Genomic DNA, 15,579 nt, shown 5'->3' with positions numbered 1-15,579 from the left:
TAGTCATAGATGTGTTAGTATAGCCTGACTGGTATAAGATGTTACGCTTTTGTTAGCTACTCTGCGTCGTTACGCTTTTTGGAATTTTTAATGTTATCAGGCAGATTTTTCGACTACTAAGAGGCTGTATGTATGTTTTTTTAAAGCTACCAAGCAGTCGGAGGTGGCGAACAGTGGATGAAAAACGTAAAGATTTTGTACAAAAGTCACGTAAGTGTTGAACAATACTTGGAGTTATTTGGTGTGTATTATACCTATATAATACTTTAGCATGTAGCCAATGTTAGCCACTGTGACCGATATCTGGTAAAGTCGTGATTCAGTCTTGGGCTTCATGAGAGTAGTCTGCTTATGCTGTTACTATGGTAGTGGAGGTGGAAGGTTTCTTCGGGGTGTATATGCTGTACTGCATCAATCCAAAATTTAAGGGCCGTATCTACATCGGCTTCACTGTGAACCCAGAGCGAAGGATAGGACAGCACAATGCAGGGAGGCACAGAGGAGGGGCCAAGAGGACCAGCGGGAGAGGACCGTGGTAGGCCCTCGCAACTTTATACTGTACGTTACACCGCACCTTGGACATTAGTTACTGTTTACTGTGTCCGTCTGTTTACAGGGAGATGGTCCTCATTATCCACGGCTTCCCATCTGATATTGCTGCTCTCAGGGTAAGTATCAGGACACTGTCCAATCTATAAGTGATGGAAATGAATCAAAAACTCTGTAATCTGTGGTGTAAAAAGTCAGAGCTTCATTGTGACTATAATAAAGTGTCACCCAAACCCATAGCAAAAAGAGCACAGTTTCATGCGTGCACAGTTTTCAGAGTTTGTTTCTTTACATGTAGTCGTACAATTTTCTAAAGTTTGTCAGTTGGAATTTCATGCAAATGTTAGTATATAATAAATGTGATGATTACGTGTTACGTTTATGGAGTGATAAAAACAAATGGAGGCCCATTTTTCAGCACAGAAATTGAGCATCATTTTCAACCGTTCAGCTCCTACAATGATCCTTAAAGCTAACAGAAAGAAAAACATGACCATGACTGCATGTGCATGCTAGACAGGTCAGATTCATGATCAAACATTAACAGCTGAAGTTTAGTTGAATGTTTCCAGAGTTCATTTTAAATGAATGGGTCATCTGATTGTTGGGTTTTACTGTTTACTTGGTGGAGAGTCTTTACCGTACAGTATAAAGCACCTTGTGGCACTGTTGTCTATATAAATAGAATTGAACCAGACTGAAAACAGACAAGGTTTTAGGCACCAAGTGAAATGAGGAAAATACTGCCATGAAGGGAAATAAATCAGATTAATATTTTGCAAGCTCCATCCAAGCTAGACACTGTCCTGAGTGGCTAGCTTGAATGGTACGATCCCAAAGGAAGCAGAAGTTGTGACTGTCATGTTTCTGTGTGCCAGTTTGAGTGGGCGTGGCAGCACCCTCATTCCTCCAGGAGGCTTGTGCATGTATCTCGGCGCTCCAGAAAAGAATCGAGCCTGGAATTCCACTGGCGAGTCGTCTCCAACATGCTGAGGGTGGCGCCATGGAACAGACTGCCGCTAACAGCCCGCTGGCTCAAACAGGAGTACAGGATGGACTTTGAGCCTGGCCTGCAGCCTCCCCTCCATATCCCCATCACTTTTGGCACCGTAAGAGCCAAAAAGACACCCTCGCTACAATGTCAGGATGAGGAAGAGGAGGAGGCGTCCATGTGTTTTCTCTGTGAGAAGCACATCAAGGTAGAGTCATCTAACAGATCAGTATCAGTGCTTTTACACATTTCTGTTCAGTTTAAACAGCAGGATGTCTTTAATGCTCAGCAGGATTAACTCATCAAAATACTCAATGGCTCAGATATCGTTTGGTTGTTTAGATACTTGTTTTTCAAATCATATCCATCTGAGCACATTGTTGATATATATTTTTTTCATCTAGAAACATTTGAAACCTCTTCAATGACTTATCTTCAAATAAACATGCAGTGGAGAGAATGTGTGGAGCTTCCTGCTCTGCAGCAGAGCTCCTGACCTGTCCCTCTGTTTTATTTAACTTCAGGGCTCGCAAAATCGCTAGCCCGACGTCCCGGGGCTAGCGAATTTTCCAGTCGGGCTACCAAAATCTATCTCAGCCCTGCCCATAGGAAGGAAAAATATATGTCAATGCATTTGCATTTTTTCGGAAATGTAGCTGGGTAATTATGTCATTGGCGTCGGTGAGCCACTGTCAATATGTGACATATTGAAATCGCGTTTGAATTTGCGCTTGTTTTTTGCTTTCACTTTGCGATCGCGCGAACTGTGTATGGAGAGCGGCAGTACTGATTGGTGAGTGACGATTAATTGCGCACCAATTCCTCTGGCATCGTCTTATCACTCATTAGCTTACTATTCAAACCTGACGTTATGTTAGTGCGTGTGTAAAAGCAGCATGATATATATTTTAGTTCTGCTGAGCCAAATAAGAGCGGTCAGGGTGAAGAAGTGACAGCCAAAGAAAAGCTTACCACAAAACGGAAAAGTTATGACAAATCAGACTATGAGGGAAAAAGAAAGTGCAGCTTTTTTGGTTTCATGGACAAAAGAATTTCTGTGGCTGGAATATGACAAGCTAAATAACCAGGGGTGCACATAAGTGGTCCGCAGGTGCGCATTCGCTGTCAAAATAAAAAAACGCGCACAAGATAAGATGTTGCAACACGCGTTTGCGTACATAAGATTTTCTGCAGGACAGACATTTGTTTAGAACTCTTAAAGATGTCAAAGAAGCTCCTTTAAGCAATTACTTTGGTGTTCCTCCACCTCCAAAGAAATGTCAGAAGGAGTCCGAACCACAAAAGAAGCGCGTATTCTCGGAAAAGTGGTTGCAGGAGGTGAGCTGGCTTCAAACAAATGATGAACGCACAGAGATGTGGTGCAAATGCCGTGAAAATCCCACTCTACACTGAAAAAAGAAAATAGTTGAACCAACTTAATTGAATTATTTCAATTGGTAACACCTAATTTAATTAAGTTCTTTGAAATGAAGTTAATACATTAGATTAACACAACTGATTTAAGTTACATGTACTTAATAAATTAATTGTTGTCAAATAAACATTTTGCATTAATCCAACTTAAAATTAAGACATTTCAACTTAAAGTTTTCAGTTTTTCCAACCCAATAATTTGCATAACCCAAAAGTAAAATATTGCTCTTTGCTAACCTAATAATGTGGTTTAGTGTAAATTACTTTTTGTAGTGACTCTAAAATGAAATTTTAGTTTGTTTAATAAAGCTTAAATCAAAATTTTAAGTTGGCTGAAAATATTTTTCAAAAATTCAAAATCCAATGGTTTTTTTTTTAAAAATACTTTATTGTATAAATGTAATAAAGTATTACCTTTATGGCAACCAACACAGCTTTTGGTCAAACACATTACACATTTGTCCTTTTTAAAACACATATGCACAAAATGCAAGTAACGCTTAGTAGGACCACAAAGTTGTCATCAAAGTGTAAAGTGCAACACAGTATTACACAAATATCAATCTCAACACATATAGTGTCAACTATGAAAAAGTGCCCCAAGAGTATACAGAAACTTCTCTTCAGCTATAGCCAATGAATAAATATCTGAACAGTGTAGCTGACCAATGGGGATGAAAAAATATAAACACTCCTTTAGAGTTTTAGAATGTCACAACAGTTTGTTGTATAACTGAGCACATCAAACCTGAAATGCAACCTTTCCCTTGAAACGAAGGCAAATATGTCTGAAAAAAAATTAAAAAATAAATAAAAATACCATACAAAGTATGTATAAAAGCACATTAAATTGTGGTTTGAGGTCTCTTGGAGCATAAAAAAGGCCCAACATCCAAAAGAGACTACATATTTTACAGATTTTTCACTATATTTCCAAACACAGTTGTTCCTTCGCATTATGGCACAAGGCCATTTGTTGGTCATTGTTCTGTGCCATTACTGGGAGCTTTGAAGTTTGATATACAGATTTTGGACTTTGGGGGACATCTTGTGCTGATCAAGCTGCATGAAGATTTTTTGGAGCACTTCAAAAGTGAAGCGAAAGGGTTTTGGATAAGCTAGGTTGAGTGCATAGATCAAACCTAGAAGCAGGGCACAAGCTGAGGCAACCGAAGTTAGTTCATGCAACACTTCCACACCCTCAATGACAATGCCAATGTCTTCAGGTGGCTCCTGCAGTCCCTCCCCCTCCTTCCGAATCACATACACTGCCATGGTGACCTCCTCCAGGTCCTTCTGAACATCATCTGCTCCACAGTCCTACAGAGGGGTACAAGACACAAACACAAATCATCATTAGCCTCACTTCTTACTGTGATTAAGTGTTTGGGTGATGTACCAATATGTGTTATGTGCTGGGCTATTTCTTGGCTGGGTGTCATCACACACCAGAAACAGCAGAGAGAGGTGTATCAATCTGACTCTAATCAAATTGTAAGCAAGAAAGATAAGATTTCCCAACATGTCAAACTATTCCTTTGAACTTAAATAATCAAGTAAGCCTGTCTTACTTAAAACAAAGTCAATCCAATATGTAATGTGTTGTTGCTGGGAATTACATAATGTCCAATATGGTCATGATAATAAATACATGTCAGCAATCCAACTATGGTTCACGTGTTATGTTTGTTCTAACAGTTAACTTTTTTTGTGTCCCTTTGACAAGATATGCTGACAAACTGTTGAAACTTACAAGGTATTCCTTGATCAGGCCATCTGCATCTTCTCCCAGGAAGATGGTGAGGGCTTTCAGCACACATTCCCTCCGATGATTAATGTCCACAGTCTAGAACAACAAATGTTGATTAATTTTAAACTCTAAATTTCATAAGACAGACATCCTTACTCTTATTGCTTAACTTACATGTACTTTATTTAAAAACAGTAATTCACAAGCCCAGAGATTCATTACAGAAAGAAAAGGGGATGAGTTCAGTGGTGTATTTTTTGAGTCGCTAAAAACATTCATGCATATGAAAGCCATGATTAGCATTGGCCTGCCCATATTGTCTTTATGAAGGATTCAGATATATTTTGACAGCCCTCTTAGTTACGAAGTATCTTGTTTGATGGTACAGATTTACCTGGTCCAATGTGTCCATGATGTTCGCAATCTTTTGGCGTGTTGCTCCTCCTTTGGAATGTATGACTTTGATCAGCTGACTTGAGTGCATGTCTAACTGGGCCATGAACTTCCACTCAAGAGGAACAGCCATGAGCCTCTGGAACTCTGTATTTATCTAAAAACAAAACACAAATGACAGTAGATATTGTATTATGGAACAAAATGCTGAAACTGATTGTATGCCAAAATGTCTATATCCCAAAAAGTATAACATATATGGAAATTCTAAATGTAAATTCTTTCATTAAGTTCAGTGTTATAAAATCTCAACCACATCAAGTTATGACCGATTCATGAAAGTTAACTGCAATAAATCCTGAAGCATACAGACTTCGATCACTTCAGTTCCATTCTTACCTCTTTCTGTGTGAAGAGTGCAGGCCATCTGTCCTTCAGTTCCTGAATGCTTGGTTCTTGGTTTACCACCTCATGTCGTCTGTAGGCAAACGTGTTAGCCATTTTGTCTGCGATGACCCTTTCATTGTCCCTTATCCCGATCTCTGTCAGAAGTTCTAGTCTCACTTTTTCCATGCTGTCCAGAGTCTCACCAGTAGGAAAGGATGGATAAAAGTTAGCTTCAGAACGTTTTGGCTTCTTCACTTTTTTAGCAGGGAAAGCATCTGTAGTAGCTTTAGATTTCAGTGAGTTTACACACAGCTCTGGACACCCCTGTAATTTGAGCTGGGTCCTGTAGTTTGCCATTTTGTACTTCAGTCGTTGTTTCCAACCGTAGCAGCCATTGAATGATCCAGGTTCTTTCAAACATGGGTGCTTTTTGATAAGGGCCTCTGCAGCTGCGCAGAAATGTGCATCCTCTGGATAGGCCTTGTAACGGTAAATTTCTTCTGCAACTCTTTTCAGGATATCAGACAGCATTCGGGCGCTTAAAGTCAACATTTTTTGGCTCACACGGTACTCAGTATTCCCCCTCTCTAGCTGTAGCTCTGTGTCATATGAAAATTGGGGAATTGCAAAGTCTTCTGGCCACTGTTGTGTTCGAGATGACAGATTCAGGGGATGAGAGGATAATTGTGTCATTTGATGCCACCGAAATACCGTCATCAGACTCAAATGAAAGAGACAGAGATGAAGTGGACTGATCGGCACTGATCAAAGGTGGATTTGTTTGCTGGTGGATCACTTTGATTGTCCCCAAATTCCGAAGTTCGGTGGTAGAATTCAGATTGAAGAAGTCGTTGCCAAAGTCTTGGTCCATGTATTGCAGTCTGAAGTTACCTTTTAACCCAAAGGTAGTCTTTATCGTGCTGAGAAGGTCTTCAAGTGACTCTGGGATGCCATTTGGAAGAGTCAGCTTTTCAATGTTGTTCTCTCCTAAAATCACCTTCAGTCTTGCAGGTGTTGAACCAGCCATGGTGGTCTAAGAACAAAGCACAAGCACAGTTAGTGAGGATCAACATGTAAACCACTGACATTTCCAATTAGGAGAATTTAATGTCAAACTAGAGGAAAAGAGAGAAGGCAAAGAGAGGAGGAAAGGGGAGGAGAAAATGAAGAGGAGAGGTGGAGATCAGCTGAGGCAGCGAGGAGAGAAGGCAAACCGAAGAGGAGAGGGGAGGAGAAGAGAGATGGCGAGAATATGGGAGACATTGAAGAGAAGAGAGAAGGAGAGGAGGTGAGGAGAATATAGGAGACAACAAGGAGAGGAAAGAAGAAAAAGAGAAGAGAAGCAAAAGGGGGGAGAGCATAGGATTAGCATTCACTGACTGGAATCCAGCAACCTGCATTAAAAAAAATGACATAACTGATGAATTGCCAATGACATCATCACACCACTTTGGCTTGCAGTATAAAATAAATATGTTCTGAGAACACAGTATTGTATGGGTCTGGGTTTTGTTTTCCCACTTAAGAAAATACTTTATCATATTTTGAGGCCTCACCCTTTAAACATGGACATATCTTTTCAAGGTGACAAGACGCATCCCTCTAATTTTGTAGTCTGCCAGTGGGTAGGTATCATGCAGTTCTTGTGGCTCAACAAGTTCCACTTCTTTGCTTGGTGATGTTTTGAGATCATAAGCTCTGTAGTGTTCCATATACCATCCGCTAAGCTTTTTCAGAATGAAGATTAGTTTGTCCTGCAGTATCACCATTTGGATGATTTCACCTAACTCTGGCAGTCCTCCCAGTGAGCCGTGGATCAAGATCATCCCACACTTGTAGATTAGTCCATTATATGCTACACTTTTAGCCAAGCACACATTGTCCATATCTGGAGACTTCTGTCTCAGTGCATTTGAGATGTCCTTGTTAAGAACATCAATGTGAACAGTGGAAACATCTGTTACTTCCAGTGGGGGTTTGGCAAAGCTAATTGCATGCAAATGATATGCAATCTGATACTGATGTCTCTGTGAAAGGGAAAGAAGTACATTTTTGAAGCATCTGATGTTCCTTGCAACTCTTTTAAAAAAACTATGCTTTGCTTCGAATCGCATAGTCCATAGTGCAACCAGTGGCCCAAACTTACGGATCAAGTATGGATAATGTTCCAAGTAGTGGTGCTTTGGTTTAAGATTAACATCTGGGAAAACCTCTTGAAACTTGATTCTGTGCTCGGAGATCTTAAAACCAAGATATGCAATGGAGTCCTCAGTATGAACAGGACTGACAACAAGATCAACAATGTCCTTCAAGTCTGTTAAGATGTGCCAAGCAGGCTCCTCACAGGGTACACTCTGCCCAACGAACAAAGGCAAAAATCTGGTAAAACTCCAGTTCTCGTGTGCATTCCCTCCTACACTTTTTTTGGATGCAAAACTGAGAGCCACAGGATGAGGTCGATTTGTTTTGTCAGCCCACTTAAAGTTGAAAGATGATATTGCTTCATTCAATGTACATAATGTGAAATACTTTTTTTTGATTAACAAATTGAGGCAAAGCGCAAGTTCAAAAGGAACAATTCCCTCAAAAAGATCATGTACAACATCAGGTGGAAACCCAGTGGTAACATCAAAATGTGAGAGGTGCTTTGACAAAATACACTTTGATTTCACACCATAATAACTGGGCAATTTGTTTTCCTCAATAATTCGTAAATGATCTGCATGAATGTCTTTTGTTCTTAAAGTAAAGACTTCACTTCTGACTTCAATAGTCTGGAACTCTGATGTTTCTGCAGTGCAAAATCTACATACGTATGTCCCTGAGAAATTTTCAAAGAATCCAGCAATACTGTGTGCACCAAGGTTGTCGGCAACAACACACTGAACAGTGCCTTTTACTGTTCTGCCCAACTTTGACAGAAATATCCCACTCTGTTCCAAAATTACAAGATCATTAATTACAGGTTTTAACACGTTCTCATACCCATAGCACTTCAGATCATTACTTTTGATTAAAGCAGCCAAATAGATTGAGGTTAAAGCAGAATTACAGCCTGGTGGCAAATTACCCAAAACCCAGTACAATCCACAAATTTTATGCTTCCTCCGTGATGTACCAAGTGGATTACATATTTCGAATTCATCAATGTATAATATCAATGAAATGCTTTCCTGCTTGGACAACAGTCCATTTTCATGGAAGAAGTCACCATCGAAGATAGTTTTGTAGTGCACAGAAGTTTTTTGAGGCTGATTATCTACAGTATTCAAATTAACAGCCTGATCCAAGATTGTCTGGCAGTCAAGAATATGCTGCAAAGACTTTAAAATTGAAATATATTGGAATGACTTGTTATTTTTTCGGTCAAGTATATATTCCACTGGTTCCACTACTTTAAAGTGGCTCTTATAGTATGCTTTTCGTCTCCAAGGACTGGAAAGTGGACCTTTATCTCCAATTGCTTTTTTTACAGGGTTTGTCTCACAGAGTACGCTGGCTAGCTTTTCAACAACTGACTGGTCAAATTGGCATCCATTGTCTTGTAATACTTGGCTAATAGTCTTTTGGGTAATCGCCACAGAAACAGAACCAATCAAATATTTTAACTCCTGCAAAAGCTCATCTACAGCTGCATTAGACACAAGAAAGATGTGTTCCAACTTAAGGAGCACTGAAGCAATTTTAAGCTCAATATCCTTCTCTAAGTTTTCAGAATACCCATTGTCAAAAGCAGAATTTAAATTTACATCACTCTCTATAATTTCCACATCTGAAATATCACTGGCAACACTGGCACAAGATTCATCAACAGAACTTATTCCAGGCTTAAATGTGTTCACTGTACCAGAGTGTTTTCTGTATTTATGACTTTTGAAGTTCTCATAGACATTGGTTTTATATTCAGTTTTGGAACACACATGTTACAGTCTCCTTATTTTTAAGATGCTGATAGATATGTTGAAAATATTCTCTTTCTGTGGAGAGTTGATTATGGCCACAAATATGGCAAGTGAATGTGGACGCAGCTTTGGAGACTGCTTGTTGGGCAGGGTGATTTCTTGATAGATGGCTCAGTAGGGCGTTCCAAGTCTTGAACCTACATGCACAATTTAAATAAGTGCATGGATATGAGTGGCCTCGTCCGTAATGCCTATGAATCAGTTTGTAGTGTTTGAGCAATTCAGATCTTTTTGTTAATGTTGTCCCACAGTCCTTGCATCTCCACATGAAGCACAGCACTGGAGAAACAGAGACACGCTTTACTGGGTGTATATAAATAATTTGAGAAAAACACAGAGGGAGAGTTGGGCAATATTACAATATATCAATATGGTGATATGAGACTAGATCTCATCTCATCTTTTTGCCACATTGCCCAACACAAAGCGAATCATTTAAACACAAAATGTATTCATCAAATGTAGCCAGCCCTCTCTAATTAGATTTTAAAGGGATAAGTTCAAAACAAAAGTTTAAAAACAAAACCCAAATGCCCATAGGTACATTTTTTTTTTTTTTTGCAATTGTTTTATATATAAAGCCGATTCCTGTTCAGTGTAAAACTGAATTAAGTTTAAATGAGACATTACTATTTTGAACTTGCATACCTTTGTTGTTGATGAAGTGAAAGTACGCAAGTTCACAGGTAAAACGAGCTGCCTGGCACGCCTCCACACAGGAATGCCCCTCTTGAAGTAGTCACAGAGCGGAGAAGAAAATAGGTCAGAAGGTGGCGATGGGGCATCACACTGGACACCAAGCCAAAGGTTGTGGCACTGTCCAGGGTTCCAACCAGAGGTGATGTAATCTTTCTGCCATCAGCAGACACCCCTCTGGAGAGGTTGACAGGAAGGAAAGGAAGCGCTACCCAAAGTCCTAAAGATTAAAGATATGTTCGAGTTAGTCTGTCGATCTTTCATCATGTTTACAGTGTTCATCTGCATCTATGTACTTATATATGTATTCAGACACAGACCAGAAGTGTGCTAGGTCTACAAGAAATCTGATGGCTGTATTTTCTGTGTTCAATAGCGTAATACTTTCTTCTATGATTTCTAATTTTGATTTTCTGCCGCACACCATCTCCCTCTCACACGGCTGATCCGTGCGTGTACGAGCGCTGCACGCACCCTTTCTCCTCGCCTTCTTAACGTCATGTACATTGAAAGCAATGCAAGCGGCAGTAAATGCATGCTTCCTGGAGCCACCACAGCTAAACTTTACCTCCTACATCACCCGTGGCCGTGACCGCATGAACTATTCGCGCCGACAGGCATACTGCGAACAACCACTCGTGTATAAATGCGCGCGCCCGAAGTAACGTAGTCTGAAGAGAACCGCGGCCCAGCTTGCCGCTATAATGTGCTAATGCTAATGAATAACTAACAGTAAGCCAACACCGACACACTGCATGAATACACAACTTTAAGCTAGCGTTACGATATTAAAACAAGAGAGTACCGCCGGCAAACTACTAACTTAACCTACATGTCCAAGCACAAACTACCAACAGGTCTGACATTTCGCTAATGTTAGCAGGGCTGAATGATAGCGGTTTGGTCAGGTCAGTTTACTAAACACTTAACAATACAGTTGGAATATTTTTATATCTAATATATTAAAATATGTGTTCTACATTTGACTTACCTTCAAGGACTATGGAAAAAGTAATATCTTCGTTACCTTATTGACCAAATTGTTCATGAGGTCCTGCCTGCAGCCAAGTGCCTCTCAAAATGGTGGTCTCAACCGCAGGTAGAAAATTCTGGAGAAGGCGGAGACGTCATGACATCAGACGCACTGCGTCACGAGAAACCTAATTGATGCAGGTTGACTCTAATGAGAATAGCAGGTTACATGTGTACTGAGGGAACAACACGTAATAACAAGTTGATATACTCCACAAATGTAGACTGGCTCCACTAAAGCAGAAATCTTAATGAAACTCACTCTGAACTTTACGTAACTTCAACTACTGCTGAAATACACTTTTTAGAGTGTAGCGGACACAAACAGTGCCTTTTATATGGACGCAAACGCGCGTTGCAACTTCTTATCTGGTGCGCGTCTTTTATTTTGACAGCAAATGCGCACATGCGGACCACTTATGTGCACCCCTGTAAATAACATAACATAATCTAAAAATCTGTTTAGAACAGCGTACTATGTTGCAAAGAGTGAACTGCCATTGGCAAAATTTAGCAGTCTTTGCAAACTTCAAAAAAAAAATGGCCTAGATCTTGGTTCCACTTATCTCTTACCCGTGACTTCAGTGGAAATTTCAAATTCAGGATCTGACACAGACTGATTCACACAGTTCTTACAAGTTCATAGAAATTTCTGTTCAATTAGAACCAAGTATTTGAGTTGATGATCGTAATTTTTATACAACGTTGTAATTTGTGTTTCAACAATTTTTTGATTAATGTTTTGTTTCCGTTACAATATTATACTTTAATGTATAATATTGTAAAGGAAACGAAATAGGAAACAAAACATCAATCAAAAAATTGCTCTCTTTTTTTATTCGGGCTACTTAAATTTATTTTGGGCTACCACAAACTGAAGAGTCCCTGCCCGAAGGGCTACCAGGGATTTTGAAATTTTGCGAGCCCTGAACTTTAGTCTCAGCCAAGCCGATTTGCTCAGGAACAAATAAAATACTGAAATAAGCCCAACATTAAGTTATCTAAGTGAATTTCATTCAACTCAACTTTAACTTCCACTGAGTATCCAAACGACACAGGGTTGAAAACAATGTGCAAAGTCGGGCTCCCGACACAGGGGAAAAAATTTCTGTCGGGGATAACTACCTTGACACAAGACTGGCTCTAGTGAGCCTTGACATCCCAGTCGACTATCTACTGCTAGCTGGTGGGATGTCAGGCATCTCCGAAAACGTGGGAGCACTTTTGCAAATAGGTGATGTCTTCATAAATCGAGGTCTCGCCTGAAAATATCTTGAAAGTTTATTTTGTGTCCCAGAATCAGTAATAGTTCAAACTTTACCTGGAATTTTAGCTGAATTTAATGTAATGTAAACAATGTAATGTTTTTGTGCTCTTCGAGGTGTCAGAGAAGCTGAGCTGTGTCCACCCTTCCTGTGGGATGAGAAGTCATGTAATCTGCCTTGCCAGATATTTCCTGAGGTCTGAGTCATGCCACCTTCTGCCAGTTGAGGGCGAGTGTCCTTCCTGCGAGAGCTCGATGCTGTGGGGAAGTCTCATCCGACATAAACATGGCTGCTTCGGAGACCTGGAGGAGGTCACGCTGTCTGCACCCCAAGTTAGTTACAGCATCTCATGCTCAGTATGTTTAGATAGAATACATTCAGCTCTCTGTTCATTACTCACTTTTATTATTTGCATGTCTCCCGTTGGTTCTTTGCTAAAGCCTCTCACAAAAAGCTTTGCTCACACTGATTATACCAGAGGCGGTTACTGGAGTCTCACTGTACGGGGATTTCTGTTTTTTATTTTATTTTTTTTATGCGCAAAATTAAGACAAAATGCCAAAGCAGTGTGTGAAAACCAAGTACACCCTATGATTCAGTAGCTTGTAGAACAACTTCTAGCAGCCACAACTCAGAGTAATCATTTTCTTATGACATTATCAGTCTCTCCCATGGCAGTGGAGGAATTTTGGCCTCTGGTGCGCTTGATTCTTGGGATTACCGTGCTGACTAGGGTTGTTCTGATTTCACAACTTGGACACTCTCATTCCTTACAGTTTCATACATATAGGGCCTTTTGGGGTGGGCACACTGAACAGGGTCCTCACCTCTGGTGCCGGTACTGGCTGGCGCCCCCACCCACTGGCTGGTGCATTGGTGTTTCTCGGTGTCTGCGTCTGGGTGCTCGGTTGTGTTGTGGCTCACTCTCAAAGGCTGCTTTGCATGGCCTGGCCCTCCTGGCTCTGGTGGGTCCCTGCTTGGGGGGTGGGGGTGGTGCTCTTGGGTCTCAGGTCCTGGGCCTGGAGCTCAGTCTGCTCTGGCACAGCTGGCTGCCGGCAGCACCTGCGGGCTCATTTCTGTGGCCCTGGGCCTTCTGCACTGTGGCTGCTTACCTCTGCTCTTCTCCGGGTAGGGGCTGCCATTGTCCTTGCAGTGGTCTGAGGGGGTCTCTGGATGTCTGTTGCCCCGGTCCCCTCCTTGCCTGCTTCATATCCTGTATTAGTAGTACTGTGTGCTGTTCAGTCAAATTTATAATTTATTACATTTTTATTTTTTATCTTTAATTGCCAGGATTAGCTCTCCACTCTCTGGACTCTCCATTCTGTTCAGTTCAGCTAGTCTCCCCTCTGCTCTGCACAGCCAGCAAACTGCCTGCTTATCCACGTGTCCGTAATCTGCTCTGCAATGATTATTCGTCTTTTATCTAATTGCAGTTCGCTGGCCACAATGTTAATGATAACAGACGGCTAATGTGGCTATCGGGTAATTGCTAACGCTAAACACCTAATGTGCCAGCCAGGCTAACGTTTATGATAACTGTTTAGTATTTCAGTGTTGCTGAAATGAGAGTTTTACTGAGCTCTGAAATTCCTCTGAAAGTGTTGCTCAGTGTTATGCATGTTAACTACTTCAGCTGTCAGTGGGGGGAGGAGCTGTGAGCCCAAAGTTGGAGGCAAAGATGATACTCTTGGTATTGACACTGTTGCACACGAGTATCTTAATTCAGTGTTAATTTTAGATTCTATTAATATCAGAATAAAGTTGTTTTTTTGTTGGCACGAGGCTGATGCTGTATGGCATTCTCTAAACAGAGTGGTAATCTATATAACACTTTTCTACTCTGACCTGCAAACTGCCAAAACCTCTGTTTTTATAGAGGTGCTCAGACTTGATGATCAGTTAATTATGTGCATTTGAGCTTAGCAGTACTGGCTTCTACTCGCCTATTTACCAATGTACTTAGTTTTTCACACTTTGTTTCTGCATTTTATCATTTGAATCAGATGATCTTTTATTGATCCCTAATTGATAAAGACTGTGTGCATTCTAATTTACGTAACTGGATATGTAGGTACAGTTGGGCCTTAAAATGTCACATCCCTTTCAGAAATCTTGTGTGTGTACACCACACCAGTAGATCTGGAATAAAATGAAGAGTAAATATAGAAGATTTAAGGTGCTTAATTACTTTGCTAATTTGTACTGATCTTCCACAGAGTCACTGGGCAGACGAACTGCAGATATGAAGAAGGGGAAGCTGTAAAAAAATGCGTTTAATTCTCACTGGACATCACATCACTGTCAGAAGAACTGGAGCACTGCATGGAAAGGACTGTGTTTCCAACATGATCTGCAGTTTGTGGCGACTGTGCCAATGGACTGGCATTAATATGGTGCTTTTCTAGCCTTACTGACTACTCAGAGCACTAGATGCCACGTTTCACCATAAGTTATACAGCAAACTCTCATCCACAATCTATTTGAACCTCCAACTCATGCAATCATAGGGCAAGAGGCAGGATACTCTCTTTTGTTGTTGTTGTTATTATTAGTGTTGAATTAGGTGCGAGTGGTGTAGTGTTAGTGCTGTCTTCTCTTCGTTCCAGTCTTCTGGAGTCTGTCTGAGTTTGGGAGGAAAGCCACACAGGGAGAACATGCAGAGTACACACATATGTATTAATTAATAGTTACTTGGTAATTCTCAGTTGGCTCTAAGTGTGGATATGGGCGTGTGAATGGTTGAATCTCTGTGTTAGCCCTGTGATGACAACATATCCATGATGTTCCTGCCTTTCCCTTACCCAGTGATAGCAGGAACTCCAGCCTAACTTTTGTCTTGTTTCTGTCACTTTCTCTTAATTATTTAAAAAGCAGAATAAAATCTTCAGTTTTTATACATGACTGATAACTAATTCCTCCATTCTGTATGTATTATTGTAGGGTCTGCCTTACAATATAAAGCGCCTTGAGGCGACTGTTGTTGTGATTTGGCGCTGTATAAATAAAACTGAATTTAATAACTGTTTTGGGGGTATAATCTTAGTTATGCTTCCCTGAGCTATAAGTCTGGCCCATATTTTTTTCTGTACACTACCACGGAGGATTTTAAATCAGCCATGA

At 40.5% G+C, this 15,579-nt stretch overlaps 2 protein-coding genes across 7 annotated transcripts; one reads left to right on the top strand and one right to left on the bottom strand.

Moving 5' to 3' along the window:
- Positions 1 to 42: 42 nt before the first annotated feature.
- Positions 43 to 15,570, top strand: slx1b (SLX1 homolog B, structure-specific endonuclease subunit). 4 transcript variants are annotated; one of them, XM_063470383.1, is made up of 6 exons: positions 43 to 210; positions 370 to 535; positions 617 to 668; positions 1,428 to 1,748; positions 12,576 to 12,791; positions 14,676 to 15,570. In XM_063470383.1, exons 1-6 carry the CDS (start codon positions 129 to 131, stop codon positions 14,703 to 14,705), a joined length of 867 nt encoding a protein of 288 aa, XP_063326453.1. In that variant the 5' UTR covers positions 43 to 128; the 3' UTR covers positions 14,706 to 15,570. The 4 variants fall into 4 exon arrangements, with proteins under 4 accessions (XP_063326453.1, XP_063326455.1, XP_063326456.1 ...); XM_063470385.1 differs by having other exon boundaries at positions 44 to 210; positions 463 to 535; XM_063470386.1 differs by having other exon boundaries at positions 63 to 210; positions 429 to 535.
- Positions 3,400 to 11,421, bottom strand: LOC134625041 (uncharacterized). Of its 3 annotated transcripts, none has more exons than XM_063470370.1 (6): positions 11,154 to 11,421; positions 10,115 to 10,382; positions 5,517 to 6,537; positions 5,119 to 5,274; positions 4,728 to 4,820; positions 3,400 to 4,294 (listed from the first exon to the last, which is right to left on the bottom strand). In XM_063470370.1, exons 3-6 carry the CDS (start codon positions 6,219 to 6,221, stop codon positions 3,971 to 3,973), a joined length of 1,278 nt encoding a protein of 425 aa, XP_063326440.1. In that variant the 5' UTR covers positions 6,222 to 6,537; positions 10,115 to 10,382; positions 11,154 to 11,421; the 3' UTR covers positions 3,400 to 3,970. The 3 variants fall into 3 exon arrangements, with proteins under 3 accessions (XP_063326440.1, XP_063326439.1, XP_063326441.1); XM_063470369.1 differs by having other exon boundaries at positions 11,190 to 11,421; XM_063470371.1 differs by lacking the exons at positions 10,115 to 10,382; positions 11,154 to 11,421 and adding an exon at positions 7,061 to 8,172.
- Positions 15,571 to 15,579: the final 9 nt, after the last annotated feature.

The sequence above is a fragment of the Pelmatolapia mariae genome, linkage group LG3_W (genome assembly GCF_036321145.2).
Source record: "Pelmatolapia mariae isolate MD_Pm_ZW linkage group LG3_W, Pm_UMD_F_2, whole genome shotgun sequence".
NCBI lineage: Eukaryota > Metazoa > Chordata > Actinopteri > Cichliformes > Cichlidae > Pelmatolapia > Pelmatolapia mariae.
The sequence above is the reverse complement of the archived record's forward strand: the minus strand, read 5'-3'. Positions and strand labels throughout refer to the sequence as shown.

Coding starts and splice junctions, on each gene's coding strand:
- LOC134625041 (XM_063470370.1), bottom strand. CDS start 6,221: ATGACGGTATTTCGGTGGCATCAAATGACACAATTATCCTCTCATCCC. Junction 5,275..5,516: donor CACTCTTCACACAGAAAGAG/GTAAGAATGGAA, acceptor TTTTGTTTTTAG/ATAAATACAGAGTTCCAGAG. Junction 4,821..5,118: donor TCATGGACACATTGGACCAG/GTAAATCTGTAC, acceptor TTGTTGTTCTAG/ACTGTGGACATTAATCATCG.
- slx1b (XM_063470383.1), top strand. CDS start 129: ATGTATGTTTTTTTAAAGCTACCAAGCAGTCGGAGGTGGCGAACAGTG. Junction 211..369: donor AGATTTTGTACAAAAGTCAC/GTAAGTGTTGAA, acceptor TTACTATGGTAG/TGGAGGTGGAAGGTTTCTTC. Junction 1,749..12,575: donor TCTGTGAGAAGCACATCAAG/GTAGAGTCATCT, acceptor GTGCTCTTCGAG/GTGTCAGAGAAGCTGAGCTG.